This window comes from Pelodiscus sinensis, chromosome 25 (assembly GCF_049634645.1).
Source record: "Pelodiscus sinensis isolate JC-2024 chromosome 25, ASM4963464v1, whole genome shotgun sequence".
Lineage (NCBI taxonomy): Eukaryota > Metazoa > Chordata > Testudines > Trionychidae > Pelodiscus > Pelodiscus sinensis.
The window spans coordinates 13823335-13843533 of NC_134735.1; the positions used below are offsets into that span (position 1 = coordinate 13823335).

The following is a 20199-nucleotide window of genomic DNA, read 5'->3' on the forward strand; positions in this document are numbered from 1 at the left end:
ACAGTTTCAAGATGCTCTGGTGCTTAAAGCTGTGGACTCAAGAGATCTGGGTTCAATTACCAGCTCTGCCAAAGAAAACCCGTGCAAACTGGAACAAATCAAAGGGCCCAGTTCTCTCTGCCTTGCACCTCATGTTATTTATAGCCACACAGAGTGGGTGTAAAATATTTCCAATCCAGAACGGTAGCATTATACACCCCCTTTACCTAAGCAGAAGTGACAAACTGCAGTCTAGTGTAAAATGAGGCCTTTCATGTCTCTCTCAAATAATATTTCCTTTCTCTCATCCTTTATTTACAGTGCAAATGCAAACTGTTTCCTATGTGCAGGGGCAGTGCCTTGTAAAACAGGGTCCCAATCTGGAATGAGGCGATAGTCAAAATACCAGTAACAAATTCCCTGTAGTCCCTTCCCGTAATAAACAATCTAGATGCATTTACATTTTTCCTTTTAATGCAAAAAAAATTAAAAAAATAACCACACACATCTTCCTTCCCCTCTGGGTCTATTTCTGTTGTTACTGTTTTGCTTAATATGTTTCAGCTGAGCAGACTTCCCCCAGCCCTCCCAATTCCCCACAATTTAACAGCTGAACTAAAAATAGATTCCCTCCTTCCCTTCCTCACCCCACAAAGAAACAAAAGAGCCCTGCACTAAAGAAGAGGTGGGGGGGAAGAGGGGACCAAGACAGTCACAATGCTAAAATAATGTGCCAGTTCTAATCCTGCAAATAGATTCAGGGGAAAAAAGGAAAAACTCACACATCAACATGTAGCAACTAGCAAGTACAGTTTCCAGCGTGCGGCGTAAACAGATGAGGCTCCTGCCCCACGGAGTCCAACTCTCCCAGGAAGCAACAGCACAACACACGCTTTATACATCCAGGAGGTCAGTGCTATGGTAAAGGGAAGGTTGTGTTTTTATCGGTGGGTTGATTCTTCTTTTTTATGCATGAGGCTTAAGCGATCAGTGTCTTGTAACAGTGTCTTATGGCAAAGAAACTTACAAGGCCTGAGAGGGAGAAGGCCAGGAAGAGAAGAAGCAGAGTTTGGGTGACAGAACTAAAAACTGGGAAAAGTAGTTTAAACACTTTAGCAGCCAGTAGCTTTGGAAAGGGGAAGGGAGAGCAAAGCAAAAAAACACAGGGGAAGGGAAAGAGACTATGAGCACTACATCAGGGTTGCTGCTTCTTTGCCAAAAGCAAAATACCAGCAGAGTTGATAAGGAGGAGTTGGACAGAAATCCCTTCCCCGGAGAAAAAAAATAAAAATGAGGTACCAGTTTTCCCTAAAGCAATAACCAACCCCTTCTAACAGTAAGATCAATGCTCCAGTTACTGGCCAGGTTGTCTCTCTACATAAAATAGTCCTGGCAATGACCAAGCCTGGGCAAAAACGAGAATATGGACTGTATCATTGTGCACTCTCAGGAAGGAGAGCTGTTCTCCCCCTTCTGGTCTGCAGAATCACTCCTTCTTTCTCCCTGCAGAAATGGTTGATTTTGTCCAGCACTCCATGGAGATGGAACTTTTTCCTGGGTCTCTCCAAGTTTCTCCATTTTTTTGATGGACTGTAAAAATGAAAAAGATCCATGGAAACTAACAGGATGGCTGTAAAAAATGAAAAATGTTAACCAAAAAAATCCAACCCATCCGACCAGTGCCATTTGCCTGCCTTGCTAATCCTCCAAGACCACAATCTCTACATTGTGCACTTGGTGCTGATGGTCCTCAACATCTGTCACTACTTTCTCCTCTGTCCTCAGCTCAGTTTCCAGAATCACAGCTTTGCCCTCCGATTCCTCAGTCTCCGCTTCAGGATCAGGTGCCGGGTCTATCTCTATGATGGTCTGTCCGTCTTCTGAGGTGCCCTCCACAGCTTGGATGGCAGAAGTCAGGCCAGACTCCATGGCCACCAGTTCCACAGGGTTCACCACTGTGGCCACATTAGCCAGGCCACTGCCATCCTGCATAGCAGCTGAGCTCAGCAGGGCCAAGCTTGAGGATGGATGAAGAGTCACCGTGTCAGAGGAGCTGGACTTGGAGGATGACACCACAGTGGCATATCGGAAGAGCTGTGAGGATGGCAAGGTGTGGAGAGTCACTGGGCTAGACCCCTGGCTGATGGTTGCCATTGGAATGTTGCCCATTGAGAACTGCTGTCCCACAGGTGCAATGGCAATAGGTGAGATGACTGTGTACTGAGGCTGCTGGACAGGAGTCGAGGGACTCAAGACGGTGGCTGAGGCTGGGCGCTGCAGACGAGGTCTCTTAGGGGGTTTTGGTGCATTGACTGGCATCAGCACCACGTTCTGGATTGTCTGAGACTTCATCTTCTGATCTCTGGCATACTTTTTCTGCTCCTCCAGCTGGCGTTCCAGGTCTGCAAGAAGAATGGCAATGGAGCACATTCAGATTAAGCTACAGTCACTGAAAACAGAGGGAGATACTCAAAGGGGCTCCACGGAATCAGCAACATCTAGTGCCATCAATTATTTATTTTGCAGCGTGGCATCTCATATGTCCAATCACATGTTTCCCCTTGATCCACTTCGGACAAAACTTGTTTCAAGACCGGGGGTCGGACTGACTATGGCCCTACAGCTTCTCCCACCAGTCACATCAGTGCAGAAGTGCATGCAGAATACTACCTCTGTGATCTGGTAGCTTTTTACCCCCATGCTGCATGTGTGTAAATGGCTGCACAAGGTGCACTGCAAGGGAGAGTTAAGGACCAAAGGATTCCCCTTGTCTCCCTATTTTGGAGTGGTTATCTACCTCCACTTATCTGCTCACAGCCTTGTTTTCGCTGACTAGGAGATGATGCCATTGTGTGGCGAGAGTGTGGCAAGTCTATCTCCTGAGCTTGATTGAGTGCCATCTCGGGATGGATGGCATTCATGAGCAGTCGCAGGGAATGGGAGTCCCAAGGCCACTCCCGAAGCTGCGTCTCCAGTACAAACGTAGCTCAGATAAGGCTCTTTGGGGGATTAAACTGAAAATAAGAAGAGGAAGCATCAGCCACAGTGGAGCAGGTGAGTAGTCCAGCAAGGTCAGTATCCTAGCCTCAGCAATGGGCATACTTAAAACTGCACACTCCCTGGTGCCTGGCCAACAGCCCATTGCTACACAAGGATTTTGAGGGATTCCTACCTCGTCCCTAGAATGCATGGAGATTCAAGTGCACGAGTATCATGATACAGGACGAAAAATAATGTGCAGTGACACAGAATAACACCAGTCGCATGCTGGTGCATGGGAAAAAAAGACACATTTAGGTTTTAAATAAAGAGAACAACATAATCAAAGAAGAAAGCACGAGTCACATCAGCTCTAGAGAACTGGGAGAGGTTGCCAGGTTTCTCTAACAAAAATTTTTCCAGGCACTGATCCTACCTGAGAGAGTATAAAGAAACTGCTCTTCTCCCTGCTCCGTTTGGCTTTTCCTGTTGTCCAAAACTTTTTTGACTGTGTCCATCAGGCCAAAAGTGTGGGCCACATTATTCAGGACTGCAGCATCTGCAAGGAAACCCCCCCACAGGTGAGTGCCTAAAATTCCTTCGATGGCCTGAGCTTCCAGTTAAGGAGCCAGGGAGATAATTTTAGGCAGAGTAAATCTTCTCTAGCGCTGTCTATGAAAAGTTCGTTTTTTCCGGGTGCCATTTCAGGAGTGCTAGCTGGGAAAGGCATTCCCAACCCCGTGGACACCAATGATGGAACAAATCTGTTCGTATCACAACTAAAATAAAGATATGTCACTCAAGCAGCTCCGATTAGTTGAAAATTAAAGCATCATTTGTGTATGTAAATATGTGCTTAGATCATTACCCACAATTGTTCTGTCCACAAACTGGCAGTTGTCATTAGCGCTCCAGAAACAGTGACGTTTGCACAAGTCTTCCCCTTACATATGACTTTCTGAAACTTTCATCTATTTGCCAAAAAACGAATTTTAAAAAAAATCATGAGTGTAACTAAAAAGAGACTTTGAACCCAGGAAAGGATTTTGTGAGTAGGACAAGGCCAATTTTACCTTCACCTCTCTGACCATAGCCACTTTTCCAGTAATCATTTAATACCAACACAGAGGCTGCTGGCTTCCCACCCACCTGTGATCTGGAAGGGAGACTGGCCAAGCCTCTGCTGCACACCTTTCAGCACCTCTTCTATCTCTTTCTGGATGTTACAGACGACCTCTTCCATCAGCCCCACATCGGCTATGCCTTTCCAAAACATCAGCGTGTCCTCTGGCACAGGAAGAGGAAGAGACAGGAGGGAGAAGAATTCGACACGTACAAGCATTTGGTATTTTCCCACAAGGCTACATTAAAACCGTTCCAAGAGCAGCGCGCTGTCATGCAGCAGTGACTTTGGAAGCCGGCTTCTAATCTGGCCATCAGGGCGGACATGACATGCAAAAAACAAAAACAAAAAAAAATGGATCTGGGAAGTAAACATCACTAGTGAGGACTTTCAAACAGCTTACAACTTTAAGAGCAGTACTTCACTACCTCTGCCTGTCTGCACAAGGTACAGAGCCTATGGTCTTCACCTGCTGGCCTGGGAAACTCTGCCTAAGCTTCTGGACTGGTATCAGGAGGGCCAGTGAAGCACCTGTAACAATAGGGCAGGGAGAAAGCGACTGGCTCAGAGAACTGATAATAAGCTATGGAGGGCTTTGCTTCTAGGTCCCTAGCTTGAATCCAGCCATGGCCATTAGGAACTGAATGTGGCGCTATCTCAAGTGGTACACTGGCCCACGGAAAATGAGTGGTGGGTCTCTACCCAGATCCTGTTAGGTCAACGTCTATTTCCTAAAGAGTCAGCAAATCATAACAGGCAAGAACTGACCCTGCCTGTTCATCTCAGCAGAGATGCCAAGGACTGAAGGGGTTTTACAGACTAAACTCCCCACTCACTTGCGGTGGTGAGCACCAAGTGTGTTTGCAGAGGAGAAGGAAAACTTGCACTACTGCTGCCTATGTCATACCTGCTCTGAGGACATTAGTCTTCAAGGCTGTAAATCTGGAACAAATTTGGACAGGCAGCAGAGAATCGCCAACAGACAGCATGCACTTACCCGAAATCTCCTCCGTGTCCTTCTTGATGCCTTCCTCTGTGGCCATGGTGACAGCAGCCGTCAGAGCAGAGTTCCATTCAATCCCCTCCTCCATGCTCTCCTCGGACAACGCGATCTGAGTGATGCTCCCTGCCAAAGGACCCAGAAGAGGCGGCTTCAGCTCTCCCGGCAGCATGAGGAGTTTCACGCTCTAATCTGCAACTTAGCTTTCCACTCCCCCAGTGTTTTTCACTCTCGGTCAGGCTATTTGTAGCTATAAACCAAGCTAGCTAAAAGCAGATGTTGTTTATTTATCTATGAGATGTACTAGGGTTTCTGGATGGAAAGCTGCCCATAGTCTAAATTGTTAATCAGAGACCCATCCTGGTGTACATGTAGCACAAGGGATCAGAATAAAGGGGGGGGAGACCCAAGGAGCAAATTGGTCTGTCAGTTCCGTGCCTTGTCACATTGGGAACATAGGACTCGCCATATCCGATCAGAGCATTGCTTTATTATGACAGGCATCATACCTCACACCCTGGCTGGTACATCAGATGTAGAGGAAAGTAACCTAGCCAACTGTATGACAATGCACAACAGGGAAAAGATTGGGCTTATGCCCTGAAGTATGAGATTGGATCAGCCTTATTTCAGCATTCATAATTAAACTGCTATTGGTCATACAAAGTCTCCACCCAGACTTTTTGATTCATTGACTTTCTAAGCAACATTAAACTTGGAAGGACTTTTCTTTTTCATTTTTATTGTAACTGAGCACCAGCCTCAAATGGTAACACCAGCGCAGAAGCCATGCATCATGTCTGTAACTAGTATCAAAAGCCAAGGTGTGGGGATTACCAACTAAGATGTGGAAAACAAGACAAACTGGTAAGGTGGCAGTTGAAAATATGCTTCCAGAAGGAGGAGGCAGAGCCAGAACCAGGATGGCTACCTTTTTAAATGCAGTTTATTTTTCAGAGTAAAAAACCCATCCAATACTTGTCTGAGCCACCAGAAATCCAATATGCTCCTTTTCATATGGCCCTACAATATGCCTGCAAATATGACATGTATCAGGAAAATCACTGCAAGTGGGTCTCTCAACTCCTTTTTCATGTGCTATTTTGTGTTCCAAATCCATGTACTTTAGAACAGATTATTATCAAAAGTTCAGTTATCAGCTGTTTCCACTGGGTTCCCAAGCTGTCTACATCCACCACCACCAGTGCACTGCTAGCTGCTCCTCACCCCAAATCTTACAGCATACAATTCATTGCTAGATCCCACTGATCCCCACTCCCAGGAATGTTTGAAGCATCTTGGGTGCAGATAAAAATAATCTGAGATGTGGGACTGCAACAGGAGTGTTGCAATGCACTAGGACATTGCACACAGAAAGCAAACAGACAACTGGACAGTCTCAGTGAGCAAGCAGCAGGAAAAAGGAGAGGAGTGCTCCAGGTAACACATGGCATTTCTAGCTGTCTTTCTGTCCCCTACCATCAGCCGATGTGGGAGTCTGCACCACACTCGTCTGTTGCCCTGGCACTGGTGCTCTGGCACTGCTGATCAGGAGATCAAATTTGGTGCTTCGGCAGGTGTTGGTGCAAACCTTGTCGTGCTGGTAAAAGTCAATTTGCCCAGAGTCCATCATCTTCCTGCGTACAGAATGGGGAGAGAACCATGCAATGAACTCAGCCTGAAGAGACTGAAAGCTTAGAAGTACAGCTACGACAGCATAGGAAAGAAGAACAAGAGACCCTTTCCTTGCTACATGAGTCCCCCTGAAAGATCTTAGCTGAAAAACAGTGATCCTCATGTCTCCATTCCCCAAATTAGTATCCGTGGTTCTGGCCCTGTGGCAATGCCTTTACACCCCATCAAGTACCATGCTACACTCCTCTGTATATATCACCACCTAATTTCTGGGACATAAGGTGAAATCCTAGTGACCGTGAAGTGAATGACAAAACTCCCATTGACTTCAGTGGGGCCAGGATTTGACCCTAAAGCTCCTGCAGGCTGCCGGCCATCCACATGAAAAGCGAGCTGCTGTTCCAGCCACTTTTTCTTGGTAAGAGATTTAACTGGCACATAGTGAAGACATGGAGACAGATGAAATGCCTGCACTGAAGAAATGCTGAAGTGGTTACAATGGTGAACAATCATACCGCAACATGATCCCTCCCAGGCGAATGGCTCTCTTCCAGTCCTTCAGGGTAGACTTGCCAGCCAGGTGAACAAAGTGCTTAGGGCTGATCAACTGGTCATTAAACTGAAACAACAACGACAAAAGAAGAATTCAGCCAGGCAAAGGGACAGAGCAACAATACCAGAGGGAACACTATTTTACACTAGATTTGCTCAGCTAGATTGCTCGGGTCCTTAACTCACTTAATTTTTGTTTTATGGAAAATAAAATGAGTGTGTCCACGCTTCCTTTAAATCATTGCTCTGGGATGAGGCTGGGGATGAGTGGTTCAGTGCGCAGGCTACCCTGGGGAGAGAGGACACCTCCTAGCCCTCCTTCACCGCAGGAGCATCTCACCTGGACCCAAGCGACTGTCTATGGCCACTGCAGCTCCAGCGGGCACAGCGAAGCAGGGTCCATGTCTCCTGGCTGAGGCAGATATGTTTTCATTTTATTTTCCAAAACAAAAATTGAGTTCAAGACACGAGCAGTGCTGGGTAAATCTTCTAGTAAATTTGGTACACAGCTTCCTCTTTTTAGAACTTAAAGCAAGGGTTTGGTTGTACCAGGAAAATGGGGTGTGCCTAGAATGGTATTGCTTCCCATAAAACCATACAGAAGAGAGAAAGAGTCACCAGACAGGAGAAAGGCGATGGCTGGGGGTGCGCCCCCTCCCCCTGGGATGCTCCAAGCCCCACACCTTCCCCCCAGGCACCCTTTAGGGAAGGTGGGGGGACGGGGGCTGAAACTACGCCCCTCCCCCCCAATTCTTACAAGAACATTGCTGGCTGTTCCCTTTCATCAGGAAACAAGAGGAAAGTGCATAGTTTGCTGCATTCCCCATTCTGGCTGGGGAGTGTAGGGGGCAAATGAATCTGGACCTGACCCAGACAGAGGACATGGATCCCTCCCCAGCTGTGCTTGCTGGAGCTGCAGTAGCCATGGAGAGGCACTTCTCACCTGACCCAAAGCTCCTGCAGTGAGAAAGAGCGGGGGCAGTCTGTACATTTAGGTTTGGATTTGTCTGTAATAAAGATCCAAGCCAACCTGAATCTGGATTCAAAGTTTGGAGTCAGGGACTGGCCTCTCTTTAAAATTAAGGTCTCTGTTCAACATGCAAATTAGAACACTAAAACAGACTGTAAATAAAACCTGATTTATTTATTTATTTACTTTTAGCCCATCTTCTCACCTGCTTCCATTAATTCCTTTGTCCTCCTAGTTATAAAGTGGTATGTGCTTCAAATAAACTTGTAAAAAATTACCCTCTTGACCACCCTTAAATCATATTTATAATTCTTTAACTCCCTCAAGGATGTGGCAGTTTAAAGTGATGTATACAACTTATTTACACAGAATTAGTTCTGTGAATCAAATGACATAACACCAGCCATTTGGCAGTGTATTTTTGCTAGGAAATACCCACAACTTCACCTTCCCATTCACAAATCTCCTAAAAGTCAAGCAGTGAAACAGTCAAGCCACAACATGCACATCAGCTGCAGAAATTAAGGAGCTCTGCATTCAGTGTTTCTGGCCTGCAAGGTTTGCTTGGACATACGGAAGTGCACACTAAGGATGTTACATTTTGATCAATCGGCTAATAAAGTTTCTTCCAATCCAGGAATTTTCATCAACTACTTGATTAGTCAATAAGGGGGCACTCCCTATCCCACTGTGCCTCTCCCTTTGAAACGTACAAAGAGCAGGCGGCTCTTGTATATTTCAAAGGGAGAGAGGCAGGGGTTCCCTTTGCCTCTCACCCTCTGAAATGTACAGGAGCCGCCCATAGCGCTTGTATATTTCAAAGGGAGAGCCTGGGCAGCTCCTGTACATTTCAAAGGGAGAGAGGCAGCAGGAACCCATGCTGGGGAGCAAAGCAGTCCCCACTGGCACTGGTTCCCCTCTGTGCCTCTTCCTTTGAAATGTATGAGACACAGGTGGCTCTTGTATACTCCAAAGGCAGAGCAGCAGCAGTGGGAACCATTTCAATCCCCGCTCGTAGCACTTCCCTGCTGCCTCCTGCTTCCCCTGTGCCCCACAGAGATGGTGCTGGGGGGGGGGGGGGGGAGAGGATGGAACTGGCTTTTAAGCCAGGTCTCCCCAACACCAGCTCGTGTTCCCCCCTTTGCTGCCTCTCTCTGATAGAGGCAGCAAGTGCGGGGGGAGCGACTAGATGAGTTCCTACTTGACTTCCCAATAAGAATTTGCTTATCAGGTAGTTGACTAGTCGCTTATACCCCTAGTGCACACTACGGATTTAAGCAACTAGTTGACCACCCCAATAAGTCTAGGTTTATCGACTAATCGCATCACTACTCAACTAGTTGCTTCCCCCCCTTGCTAGATTAGCTGATTAATCGAAATTTAACATCTTTAGTGGACACTGGGTATTTACCTCAGTGGCTCTATCACATTGCCAGCTGGGGGACATGACAGCAGGATTCCCTTTCACCAGTCAGCAAGAATGGAATGCTTTAGAGGGGCATGCACTTCTTCAGAAATATTCCCCAATGACAGGTGTGACCCTATTGCCCTCTCAATGCCAAGTGGCAAAGGGTCCACTGTTCTATAAAAGCAACTCCTATCGGACCTGACAGCCCTGCTCTACCTAACACACTGCTGTCATAGTATCTATCCAAAAAGGATCATGTGAGGTCTCTAATGAAAGCTTATGGCATACTGATCCTCATAAGCATTGTGAGATGTATGTACGGATCATATTTAAGAAGTTGCATTTATGCACCTAAAATATGTTTTAGAGTCTGTATTCCAGGCAGGATTGACACACAGGTTTTGCCAGACAAAGAGACATATATTTGCTTGTCTGCCTAGGTTCATAATGTAGATTAAGCATTGTAAGCCAAAACAATGGAGTTCTGGAGCCAGCACACCAGAAAAGGAAACACGAGGGACATGCTGATTTGGAGGCAAAAAAATTAATTGGGAGGGCAGGAGAAGAAGCAAAAAGACATTTTGTCATATAGTCATTCAGGAAAACCCTTGGCAAGGAGTGATGCTTCGTAAGTACTTGGTTCCTGGTTTGTCCTAAAGTAGCCAGCTCTGCAAAAGACTGAACCTTTGGGGGAAAAGCTAGGAAAGAAAATCATCACCAAGTGTAGACAAAGACTGCATTTTATGTTTATAAGTAATTCTGTTTCCATTATCCTTACTCACAATCTCTTAACTTCCAGCCTTTGATAATATATTGACTAATTTCTCTATAAATATGTGTCTATGCTGTGATATTATATTGGACCTGACACTCGGCTGAATCAAACTGGTGAGAGCCCTGGTCCATTGCAGACAGCATACCACAGGGGTGGAGAACCTAAGGCCCAGGGGCTGGATGCGGCCCCTGGCTTGTCTGGATCAGAGCTTCCCCATCCCAGCATTTGGGAGCCCACAATGGCACTCCAGATGCTCCCCACCTCCACCATGGGCCTGGAGCACACAAAATCTACTAGCCTGGTTCCCCTGCCCCAAGGCTCTGGGATGTGAGGAGAACGTGGGGAGTGTCTTTCTGCTTCTTCATCAGGAGCCTCATCAGTGAGGATTTGGTTTTAGAACTTTTGCTTCTCACTTGAGTGTGGCTCCTGACTGATTTTTCTGTGGATCAGCGGCCCCCAACCCAAAAAAGGTTCCCCATCCCTGGCCTGTCAGGTATTTCTTGAGAGTACCCAGAGACAGAGGCTGGATGCCACAGGCACGGTTTTGGAGAGACTCAGATACATCTATTATTAACCTGCAAGGCAATGTGAGAGCTGGCAGAGCACTAAAGAGATTTTTTTGGGCAACTAACTGGCTCCTGGTGTCAGTGAGCTGACTCCCAGGTAAGCACCAGCAAGTCTTTCTTTCTCTCACTCTCTTCTCTCTCTCTCCCTTTTCTCTCTCTCTCTCTCTCTCCTCTCTTATTTTCTCTCTCTCTCTCTCTTTTCTCTCCCCTCTCTCCTTTCTCTCCCCAGTCTCCTTTCTCTTTTTTCTCTCTCCCCTCTCTCTCTTTTTTCTCTCTCTCTCTTTTCTCTCTCTCTCTCCTCTCTCTTTTATTTTCTCTCTCTCGCCTCTCTCTCTCTTTTCTCTCCCTCCTCTCTTTTATTTTCTCTCTCTCTCCTCTCTCATTTTCTCTCTCTCTCCACACACACACACACACACACACACACACACACACACACACAGTCCTGGGCATCCCAAGAAACTATCACAAAAGGGCTCCAATGGAATGTGATGGAAGAAAAGAAAGACAAAGCAGGACTTTAAACAGAGGTCAGTAGCAGCTCAGAAAGACAAGGGGGCTGATAACCTGAATCTACTCTTAGCCTTGCCTCTCACAATGACAAAACCCTCTCCCATGTTTGTGGTCCCACAACGCTGGCAAAGCAAATTTAATAAATCCCAGTGTAAAGACTCAGATGACATTGAGAGAGAAAGATACACCGGAAGAAAAATGACCTGCCACAGTCCCATCTTAAGAGGGCAGAGAGAGAATGTGGCAAAGGAAAGTAGGTTACTCTATAAAGAACAAATTACCTTGACACACTTGACGTTAATTCCTGGACAGACAAACTTCTTCCAGAGCAGGATTGCTTTGCTCTCCCCACAGGTGATGGGGTAGGCAATCTCAATATCCTCATTAGTTTCAATGGTGTTGGGATCTGCAGGAGAAGCATGGATAACGTGAGATTTTCATTACTCGGAGCTCAAGCCCCAAAGGCAACGGTGTGAGCATCCAATTTCCTAAGACCTATTTGCAGCAAGCTGAAGTAGTACACTACCCCCTTCTCCTGCAGCAGGTGACTTACTCCTAAATGGCAACACCCAAAGAAAAATATAGATATTAGCAGAATCTGCCTGAAGTGATCACCAATGGTAGCAAAATCCATCCAATGTGAGCACTAAGACAGGTCACCAACGGGTCAGTACGTAGCATCACATCCTGCCATGTGGGAAATGCAGTTTACATTTAAGACACAGGACAATGTTTTGCTCTGGTATCTAGGCAGTGAGTCTCTGGGTCTCTGCTTCGAAAGCCTGTTCCCAGCAGATGCTGATCTTCTACTGACATCAACAGATCCACACACAATATCAGAGTCAAGTTCCACTGTGTGAGTCTGAGGAGAGAACCTTCCCCCTTGGGCTGGCAAGGAGCACTGAAGAGCCAGCATGCTCAGATCGTTTAATCCAAACTCTTAACCTGTATCAATCCATACAAAGCAAGGACCGAACAGTGCGATAGGGACTGGCACAGATGCTCCAAGCAATTCCTGTAGGGATTCCCTGCTAACACAAACCCCGTACAACTGTCTTTCTGGGACATGTACACCCAAGAAAGCCTTCAAGATGAATTCCTGAATCCACTGAAGTCAATGCGAGTTTTGCCATGGACTTCACTGGAGCCAGGATTTCACCCTGTATCTAGAATCCAAGTGGCAACCACAGCACTAACGATCCAAGTGGGAACACCCCGAGACAATGCACTCCATGTCTGAGGCAATCGCAGGGGAAACAACATCCCCATCAGTGAGAAAACCCCAATGTATTAAAGGTGCAAACCCAACAGTAAATAATTCTGCAGGAGACATGTTTATGCCCACACTGGAGACACTCACCTATCCCTTCTTCTAGTTTGTGTATGGTATGTGTTTCTACAGCCACTACAGCGGCACTGGTCTCAGAACTCTCTTCGTAAATCCTGTTGTAAAAGTGTCCATCGATAAACAAACTATATAAATCACGGAAAAATTAAGATTCATAGCACAGGGTTAAAAACCTCATTTCATTATTTGCTTACCTGTCCCTTAGGGACAAGAACTTTTGTTTTCAAACTTTTTTGGGGGGGGAGGGAGGGGAGGAATAGGGAAAACACAAACAATAGTCATCAGATAGAAAACACAAACAATAGTCATCAGGGACTGAAACATGCATAGTTGTGACCAAAGCTATATTCCCCACCCCCACAGTGCTCCACCAGTAAGTCTGTAAATTCTCTGCTTTACATTTACACTGCACTTTTGTCTACAGTATCAGAGACACACATGTAGGACACTGCATCACTGTATAGCTTCCTTGTGATCACATGCTGAAAGAATCAGTTGTCAAGAATAGAGGCAAAGGGGGAGAGTTACTTGTATAAATCCACACTCTGAATGCTATGATTTTATACATGTAAAATCTCCCAGTTCATGTTGTTCAAAAGGGTTTTTTTGCAATATATTTATTGAGTAAAAGGCACGTAACTGGAGTTAGGAAAAAGCTTCCCCTATGGGCAACTTATTTCATACTTAGTCATTATGAAGATTTGTCGTACCTTCTGCTGAAATACTTAGTCCAGGTTACTGGACTAGACCTGACCCAGTTTTGCAACTTTCTATGTTCCTAATCACTGAAAAGGGGATAGATTCTCAGCTTCCCTCTGAGACACCCAGGGCTTGCTTCTAACTCAAGGTGGTCCCAAGATGTTGAACCTTAAAGCCACTACCTTATTTTGTATGTGAACTACGTTATGTCATTGTTAGAAGTTAACATTTTAATCAGTTATAATTTCTCCCTTCATTGCAGAACAAAATCAATAAACACATAACCCTTCCAGCAGTCCAATTACACCTCATCCCCTTAAAGGGCATGCCAAAAATGGACATGCCTTTGGTCACATACATGAGATTAGCCACTCTGCAAACATACCCCCTTCCCACACCTGTGCACCCACATGCACGTAAATATTCTAGAATATGCAAAGCTACATGGATCCTCACCCTTGTTGCACTGGCTGTAGCTGTAATATCACTTGGGTTTTGGTATCTTCTGGGTTCTCCCCTTCATTTCCTTCAGTTGGTACAACCACCACATCCCCCACAGGGACGCTCACTTCAGCATTTGCCATCTCTCACATGCAGTCAAAGGGCTGGGTGGCAAGCGTGCTGTAGCGGACAAGCAGAGACAGCTATTTGCCCTGATCTCATGGGAAGACCAAGAATATTCTATGGTGTCAAAATGGAAGAGCAACTGTTGCCAGCAGTCCTGCCGCAATTAACAAAATTATATAGGACTAGTGGGAGCTGAGAAGCTTACAGAAGCCTGATCCTCAATCTTGGAGTGTGTGAACAGGAGCACTAGCTACTGGTAAAACTCCTCTATGCTGCAGAAGCAAACTGAAGTGCAAAGGCTGCCATGGAAGAGAAGGGACATTGGGCTTCTGATGATGGGAATGTATAAACCAGAGAGCATACCTCTGAGCTTGCAGAGCAAGCAGTTGAGAACGCTGGACCTGGCATCAGTGGACAATCACAGAACCCCACAGTACCATATTCATAGGCATGTTAACAGCAGACAGAATGCAGAGCAAACTTACCTGTTTAGGAACCAATCATTGCAAAATCAGCACCATCCAGGTCAGTATCAATGCAAACCCATATGCTTGGTCTTGGCAGCAGCCATGAGCATGCCGGGAAACAGGTTTCTAAGATGGGGTTAATTCCCTCATTTCCTTAGCTGCAAGATTTCTAGCAGGCATTCTGATGCCATAATCATTTATTACCAGAAAAATGCACAGGCCAGATTTTTTTCCCCACTGCCTCCAAGTATAACTGTAAGATTGTGATCTGAGCATTAAAGATGGGTTGAGGAGAGAGTAAAGAGTTTGGTGTCTTACTGACAGCATGTTGGGTATTTGTTGTGCTTTGCTAGAATGCTCTCTAGAGCTCACATAAAAAAATGTATGTGTCATTTTATTACTGGAGGAGTTAATGGCTTTTTTTTAACTACCTTGCCTGAAAAGCATGGAGAGGATGACACATTATGTAATTTGTTTAAAAGTAATCAAGGCTCCAGTTCAAGATTGTTCTCCTTCATTTTAAAACCCTACACAGATTTGCACATGTCTGTCTTAGAAACCAGGTATTTCTCTACCTTGTCTTGTCTAACTGGCAACCTGTCTGTTCTTCCCCACAGTCTCATCATCTCTTCTGCACCTCCTGGCATCTGAAATAGTCTCCATGTATGCATATACAACATTAAACGTCCCTCTCCACAGAGACCCAGATTTACATCATTGGCTTGCTGGAGACAGTGTTCTCTCCGTGGCAGACCTCCAGCTGTGGCATTCCTTGCCAGATGAGATCAGGCTGAGTCTAAGCCTGATGCTATTAGATCCAAATGCAAGGCACAACTTACCAGAAAGCATCTGCTTATACTCTAACATAAAAAAGCACACATCCCTGTTTCAGAAAGATAAGACTAGTTATCATGTTTCTACAATGTGTGTTGGGACCAACGAGAACATGGCTAGGCAGAAGCAACCTGAAAGGAAGCAAGGAATGGAAACGTGGCAGATGGGCAAGCGGTTCAGTAAGGTAGTAGCTGCATCACCCAGAACGGCTTGAGGAGAAAATGGCAGGATCCAGCTCCCAAATTAGTTCTCCTTTGTTTTAAAGATTTTCTTGGTTCTGTGTCTAGGGGGAACTGGATCTGGAGTCTCTGTAGGAGGGAACTCTGGGAGCTTCATAGTATATCAAAGCCTCTAGTATGTCAGATGCTACCAAGAAGATGAGTAACTTGGGCTCTTGCAGTGAGTCTCCTGAGAGGGCTAAGTTCAGTCACTGCTGAAGCTGGTATACATACAGTTGAATAGTATCAGCAGTCCCCATTCAGTACAGTAAATGCCCTAGGAATGGCAGAGTCCTATACCTGGCATTTGGTCTCCTACAATTTGTGTGCCTGACAGAGAGTGACATTTGGTGCCATGGGAACAATACAATTGTCTGTAGTTCACTTTCTTGTCTGTAGTTCACTTTCTTCTCATCAGAGGCTGTATATTCTTGAGACCAATGTTTAGGAGTATCTAGGGTTGCATTTATGAAACTCAGCATAACATTCTCAGAACCCCCCACAGCCAAGGTCACAGTATTAGTATATTGCATCCTTCACCCATCCACATGGAAGTGAACAAGCCCTAAGATATTCACTTTTCTGAAGACAGGCTTTGGAGGGAGTGAGACGCCACGCTCATTTCATTCTTTGGTTGTTAAGATAAAATGGTGCTTAGATCTTTCACCTCTCCTGGATAAGGAGGACATACTCACATTTTCTATCCCCAGTTGGGGTCCCTGAGCACAAGACCTTTTCAGAGTCAGGACAATACAGGACTCAACCCATCCAGCCAATCATCAATTTGTAGTCAGTCATAAGTAGAGCCCTGCAAGCCATGGATATCCGCTTTATATCGGTGATATTCACCTCTGTGGATGTGAATGCAGATATCTGCAGCTCATTTTTGCGGATACAGATGTGGATTCAAATACTGTATCCACAAAGGGCTCTAGTTGTAAGAGTAACACCCATCTCTGGGATGAGAAAAGCAGTAGATTAACTCACTACACCTCTAGAAAGCACCACTTTCACTCTCTGGTGAAAACTGGTGCAAAGACGAGAGATGCAAAAGGTCCAATCCCCTCCCCACCCTAATCTAACACATAAGGAGTCTGAAGATGCTCAGCCCTCTTCACACCTGAACAGGCAGTCAAGGAAAAACTACCTTTGCACTGAAGATCAGATGAGGCAGAGCTTCACCCCTAACAACCACTTACTCCTTGGCAGTCAGCCACCCAGAGAGCATGCGACTCTCCCTCCTCCCCAGCGTCCCTGTCATCCCACAGGGCCTGGAGAAAATGAGGTGCCACCTCCACAGCCAGCTGCCCTCAGCACTAGTCAGAGTGGGGGGGGGGGCGCAGAAGGTATTGGGGGGCAGCCCATAATCCCGCCCCCCTCCGATTTCCTCTGCCTCTTGTGCAGCAAACGGGAAGCGCATTCGCACACGCGCCCGGCTCGCGGGGCGGGCCTCAGGCACCGCCCCCCCCCCCCCCCCCGAGGGTCCATCTCTGGCCTGGATCCTGGGGGGGGAGCGCGAGGCCGCACGACCCTCTCCCCCCCCAAGGGTCAGAGGTCACCAGTCCCCTTCAGCGATGAGAGCCCGGGGCAGGGGTGGGAGGGGCCGCGTCCTCCCGCCCAGAGGCCGGTGGGGGCCCTTGCCCCCGTGGAGGGGCCGGGGCGGGGCTCCCCTAGGGAAGGGGTGTGGCCTCCCCTCCTCCCGCCCCCCGCTCCAGGCGGGCGGGCGCCGAGCGGACGCAGCCACTCAGCCCCCACTTCCCCCCCCCCCGCGGCGGCGCGACGTCCCTCTCCCGGCGGCGGCACGTACAGCGGCAGCGCGCTCTGGGGCTACCCCTCCCCCTCCGGCCGGACCCCCCCCCCCGCCGCCGCACTCCGCGTCCGGGCCTGGGCCCTCTCGGCTCCCGTAGCGCGGCGCCCTCCGTCCCTTACCGTCTGCGAACGGCCGAGTCAGGGGCTGGGGGAGGGGAGGAATGAGCATGCGCAGCAGCCGCGCCCGCGACAGCGCTCGGTCGCCAGCACTTCCGGCCGCCGCCTGCCTTAAAGGGGCCGCGGACCATTTTACTGCTGTCCACTGCTCCGTCTGGCTGGGAGCTGCGGGGCTTCCCCGCTCCTGGCCTGACCCGACCCGACCCGAGGCTTAGCCGTGCCCTGTGCACCGTGAAGGGGGGGGGTCTAACCCCTTCAGGGGCCTCCCCCTGCAGTGATCACGTGGGACCCTGCCTTGGGGGCACCCCCCGGACCTGCCTCATCTCTGGGGTGATCACGTGGGACCCTGCCTTGGGGGCACCCCCTGGACCTGCCTCATCTCTGGGGTGATCACGTGGGACCCTGCCTTGGGGGCACCCCCCGGACCTGCCTCATCGCTGGGGTGATCACGTGGGACCCTGCCTTGGGGGCACCCCCCGGACCTGCCTCATCGCTGGGGTGATCACGTGGGACCCTGCCTTGGGGGCACCCCCCGGACCTGCCTCACCTTTAGAAGATCACAGAGGGACTGTGCTTGCGGGGTCCCATCCCATCCCCCCCAGGGGTCACCCCCATCTCCCGTGGGGCCACCTCCATCCCAGACCTACTTTGCCCTTAGGGTGATGGTCCAGGACCTCTACCCTTGGGGGCATCAGTGAGGTTGTGAGCAAAGATACTGCACCCTCCACCTCCTCAGCCCAGCGTCCCTCCCTTCCCTGTCTTTGCAAGGGGACCCCACACTTGTGAGTTCAAGGACTCTCATTGGGAAAGGGGAAGGGGACAAGGAGGAAGGTATCAGCGTGACTCTGACCTGTGTCCAAGTGCTCAGCCAGCCTGTCATCGACAGCAGTGCACTTTTATGGAGTTCAGACACCAGGGCAGGTACTGGCCATGGGGACATCCTCACTATGACCACTTCCCTCAGGATTTGGCTTGAGATTCTGGCTTCCCTGGGGGATTTTTCAGGGCTGCCACCCAAACTCTCAGTGCTCTTCTTGCTGAAACCATGACTCGTGACATTAGGACCCCTGCAGAAGTGTAGGTCTGGCACTCTTAAGAGCCCTTTTCAGGAGGCTATGCAAACTGCCGTTTCATGCAATCCAGGCATAGTTCCTGTCAGCATTATATAGTTGTGGTCAGGAGCACCCTATATGGTTCACTGCCTTGAGCGGGTGAGAAAAAATAAATTGTAAAACAGGGTGACATCAAATAAACCAACTGGCTGGGCAGCTGTGCAATGTGGCTCCCTCCCTGAATGTTGACATATCATCCTAACCTTGTCCCTAAGGCCAGCTCTGGGTGCAGCCCATGAAGCTTAAAGGTCACAGCATGCAATGCTCCATATAAGTACCCCTGGGTTGGCTGCATATTCCAGCCCAAAACATTTCATATTGATCCAGGTGCAATCCATTCAAACAAAGATAAATCTAAAGTCTCTGTGAGCCTCTCCCCTGCTCCTTCAATCAAGAATGACCATTGCATGTTAGAACTTTACGATTTGTGACCTGGGCCTAGACCACTGAAATCATGTCTACACTAGGAAATCAGCCCTTTCCTGTTGAATCTCAGTTAAACATTCAGGCTACGTCTACACTGTGACAGTTTTTCGGAAGAGGAAATGCAAATGCAGCACTCATTTGCAAATCTCGTGCTCTCATTTGCATATTCTCTTCCGATCCTTTTTGCGGAAGAGGTTTTTGCCATAAAAAGCCCTGTGTAGATGGGGCCATTTGTTGGAAAAAACGTGTTTTGCACAAGATCCTGTAAACCTCATTTTTTGAGGAATAAGGGATCTTGCACAAAACGGGGGTTTTCCGACAAATGACCCCATCTACACAGGGCTTTTTATCACAAAAACCTCTTCCGCAAAAAGGATCGGAAGAGAATATGCAAATGAGAGCACGAGATTTGCATTTCCTCTTCCGAAAAACTGCCACAGAGTAGACATAGCCTCAGTGACAGCACTGAAAATGGTTTAGCCCAGCCTATACTAGCAGTTCAGCTATTATCTGTTTAAGGATCGCTGCTGACCACAGTTTCTAGCCCTGGCTCCATTTCCTAACATATGCAAAACTTTTGTATGAGCTGGAGGGTTGCACGCTAGGATCTGTGTTGTTTGGTATAAACCTCTTGAACGAAGATAGGGGGCATTGTGTGCTGGGCCTCGGCTGCGTGGGCTGCTCCATTTGATGTAAATGAGGCATAGGTGTTGGCATAATGGCTGGTTGCCACTACAGACTTCACTTAAGTAATGTTTGGGTACTTCTGCTGTACAGGAGGGGCCAGATACCACCTCCTTGTATATTACAGCATTAATGAACCCTCCCAGAAGAATATGCCTGTTGGGCATACAGTTGAGCATAAGCTTAATTAAAAACAGGAACCTAACATCACTTCCCATTTCTATGACACCCATTCTCCCAAATTACTTACTGAGCCACAGCATAATTGAAATGCAGCTACCTTTGGGGTGGAGGGTAGCTGCCACCTCTCATATAGCATCTTGCACATAGCAGTGAGACAGCCTCCTGCTCTTGTGAGAAGCTCCATCGATTCTTTATTGCCTGCACTGAGCTGGAAATACTTTGGGTTGTAAGGTCTCAT

The 20199-nt window shown here is 47.6% G+C and overlaps 1 protein-coding gene and 1 pseudogene across 6 annotated transcripts; both read right to left on the reverse strand.

Moving 5' to 3' along the window:
- Positions 1-232: 232 nt before the first annotated feature.
- Positions 233-1592, reverse strand: LOC142819932 (uncharacterized; annotated as a pseudogene).
- Positions 1534-17713, reverse strand: GMEB1 (glucocorticoid modulatory element binding protein 1). 6 transcript variants are annotated; one of them, XM_075908854.1, is made up of 11 exons: positions 17560-17578; positions 16326-16438; positions 14001-14165; positions 12858-12970; positions 11779-11903; positions 7232-7335; positions 6561-6718; positions 5079-5207; positions 4108-4245; positions 3395-3517; positions 1534-2381 (listed from the first exon to the last, which is right to left on the reverse strand). In XM_075908854.1, exons 3-11 carry the CDS (start codon positions 14126-14128, stop codon positions 1678-1680), a joined length of 1722 nt encoding a protein of 573 aa, XP_075764969.1. In that variant the 5' UTR covers positions 14129-14165; positions 16326-16438; positions 17560-17578; the 3' UTR covers positions 1534-1677. The 6 variants fall into 6 exon arrangements, with proteins under 6 accessions (XP_075764969.1, XP_075764970.1, XP_075764971.1 ...); XM_075908855.1 differs by lacking the exon at positions 16326-16438 and having other exon boundaries at positions 17560-17713; XM_075908856.1 differs by lacking the exons at positions 16326-16438; positions 17560-17578 and adding an exon at positions 16778-17461.
- Positions 17714-20199: the final 2486 nt, after the last annotated feature.